Genomic DNA, 3,128 nt, shown 5'->3' with positions numbered 1-3,128 from the left:
CTTTTTGGTGATGAGACTTTAGATCTGGACCCATAGAGGTCCAGAGAGCCTTATTCATCAAACTTTTTGAAGAACAATGGAGGTCATGACCTTGGGTTAAGGTATTTGGGGCTAAATCATCATATATGGTCATATAGACGTTGCTTGTGCATCAAGATTTAGACTTTACGTGATTATAGTGCTTGGAAAGGCCAGATCTATGGATTAGACGAAAAGATCTGACCTTAGGATGCCATTTGAGTTTATGCATGGTATGAACTCGCCGAGTGCAAGGGTAGACTCAGCGAGTAGGGTTAGGGTTTCCCGTGAATCACTCAGTGAGTGGACCTTCCGAGTTGGGGGAATAACTCAGTGAGTCGGGGGGGGGGGGGATTAGAGGATTGGAGTTGAAAGCGGGACTCGCCGAGTTGATCTTGAGACTCGGCGAGTTGAGTCGGGGTGGCCCCGCGAATTCATGCCAGGTGTGACTCGTCGAGCAAGGGGAGGAACTCGACATGTCAAGCAATACTATAGAGTTAGTAGACACATGTAGACTCGTCGAGTCGCCCAAGTGCACTCGACGAGTTGGGTCAAAGTTTGACCATTGACTTTTGTTGACTTTTAGGATTTGGTCACCAATGTGGCCTTTGGGTCAAAAGAGGGATAAAATGGTCTTTTGCCCTTCTGAGGGTGCCAAGAGAGGGTTGATTCTAGTCCCGCGAGATATATATTTATAAGAATATTTATTTTATGTGACTAGGCAGAGGCTAGATCGTATTTCTACCGAGTCAAAGATTTAATGAGACATCTGAGGTGAGTCTTCTCACTATACTGTACCCGGAAGGGTACCTATGTGTGGCCGGAAGGTCTGGTATGCAATGAGATATATGTAGTGAATACTAAGAGTTGCCTGTTTTATATGCACTATGTATGTGATATGGATGCTATGCTTGATATGGACCGGAAGGCATTATGATGTGGACCAGAAGGTCAGGGAAATTATGGACCGGAAGGTCGACACAGGTAGGACTGGAAGGTTTACCAGTTTGGGACGGAAGTCCCCTGAGACACATGGACCGGAAGGTCGTGTGGAGTATGGCCTGGAAATGCGTATGTTTGTAAGTGGCATTTTGGGGAACTCACTAAGCATTTATGCTTACAGTTGTTGTGTTATGTGTTTCAAGTACTAACGAGGACCGTAGTAAGGCGCCGACGTGATCTGTACACACAGTCAGTGGATTTTATTTGTGATCTTGGGATATGTATTATTTTGATAACTATTGTGGAACATATGTTTTGAGAATGTTTAAATATAAATTTGGTTGTTGAAAAATGAAAATTTGTTTTTTAATTTTACGTGGTTACATGAACCCACTAAAATGTCACTTTCGAATGAAGTCAGGCAAGTTCCTTGGATACATGGTAACCAAAAGAGGGATAGAAGCAAGCCCAGAACAGATCAAAGAAATCATGGAATTAAGATCCCCATCTTCAACAATGGACATCCAAAGGCTAACCAGAAGAGTAACAACACTTAACATGTTCATTTCAAGATCCTCAGAAAGGTGCAAGCCCTTTCACGATATCTTGAAAAAGAAGGAACACAAGAAAGCCTTCCAGGTACTTAAAAAATATATAAGCTAAGGTCCACTACTAGTGAAGCCTATAGATGGAGAGCCACTTATTCTCTACCTCTCGATATCCTCAAGCGCAGTAAGTTTCGTTCTGGTCAAGGTTGTTAACGGGGAGTAACATCTTATCTACTATGTACATAAGAGTCTCCTGGATCCTGAAACCATATACTCTCTCCTCGAAAAATTAATTCTTGCCTTAGTAACTTCTTCTACCAAATAAAGACACTATTTCGAAACACAAACTATACATGTAAAAACTAACTATCCTATCAAGAATGTCATGAGAAAACTAGAGATGTATGGAAGGATGGCAAAATGGTTGGTCAACTTAACTACATTTGACATCATATACGAACCAAGATCTACCATAAAATCACAAGCATTAGCAGACATTGTGGCTGACTATAGTGATGATCTACAAAACGAAGTAGAAATGGAAGCCAAGCAACTCCTAGAAGATGAACACCCGGGAAAATGGATGTTGTTCACAGATGTAGCTTCAAATCAGAAAAGAACGGGCCTATGGATCATACTAAAGTCGCCAAAGGTGGACATCATACCCCAGGCAGTTAGGTTTGAATTCAACACTACCAACAATGAAGCAGAATACAAAGCACTCATCATGGGACTACAATTGGCTAATGATCTTCAAATCAGGGATCTTCAGGTAGTTGTTGATTCTTTAGTACTACCTAATCACTATAATGGATCTTATGCAGTGAAAGGTGAAAATTTAGCATTATATATAGAAATCCTCAAAAAGTTAGCTTTTGAATTCGAAGACATTAGTCTAACCCAAGTTCCGAGAGAAGAAAATATAGAAGCAGATGCATTAGCCAATTTCGAGTCATCCGTTAGAATCCTACCAGAGATGAAGATTCCTATAACCCACATAATAATGCCAACCATAGAAACCATCTTTGACAAATCAGAAGATTTTAAACATCCGACAAGCATAGAAATTATTGAAGATCCTAACTCTAGGATCCTTCCTCAAAGAGATCCCGACAGACAGCATCCTTGAAGAAGTCTACATTTGTGGACCCAACCCATTGTAGAGTATCTCCAAAATGGAACAATCCTGATAGAAGAAAAAATTGAAAGAGCATTCAGGACGAGAGTCTCTAGATTCGTGTTAATCCAAGGTAAACTTTACAAAAAATCTATGGCGAGTCCATATGATAAATGCTTGGAAGATCCTAAAGCTGCAGAAGTCTTAACGGATATACACAAAGGAGCTTGTGGCAATCACACCAAAGGTAGATCCTTATGCTCCGAAATACTAAGAATATGATTCTATTGGCCAACCATGAAGAAAGACTCCTTTCTACATGCTCAAAAGTGTGATGCTTACCAAAGACACAACAACATCCTGCATCAACCGACACAACTTCTACATCCTATTATCTCCCTATGGTCATTCATGAAATGGGGAATGGATATAGTAGGGAAATTACCAATGGCCCCAAGAGGAAAACTCTTCATGCTGGTGATGGTTGGTTACTTCTCCAAATG

At 40.8% G+C, this 3,128-nt stretch overlaps 1 protein-coding gene across 1 annotated transcript; it reads left to right on the top strand.

Annotated features, from left to right (window-relative positions):
• The first annotated feature begins 1,908 nt into the window (after positions 1–1,908).
• LOC145099642 (uncharacterized) lies at positions 1,909–2,637 on the top strand. Its single transcript, XM_079037179.1, has one exon. It carries the CDS (start codon positions 1,909–1,911, stop codon positions 2,635–2,637), a length of 729 nt encoding a protein of 242 aa, XP_078893305.1.
• The last annotated feature ends 491 nt before the right edge of the window (positions 2,638–3,128 follow it).

The sequence above is a fragment of the Lactuca serriola genome, chromosome 4, assembly GCF_051521515.1.
Source record: "Lactuca serriola cultivar US96UC23 chromosome 4, Lser_US96UC23_V15, whole genome shotgun sequence".
NCBI lineage: Eukaryota > Viridiplantae > Streptophyta > Magnoliopsida > Asterales > Asteraceae > Lactuca > Lactuca serriola.
Note: the sequence above shows the minus strand (reverse complement) of the source record. Positions and strands in the feature narration are given on the sequence as shown.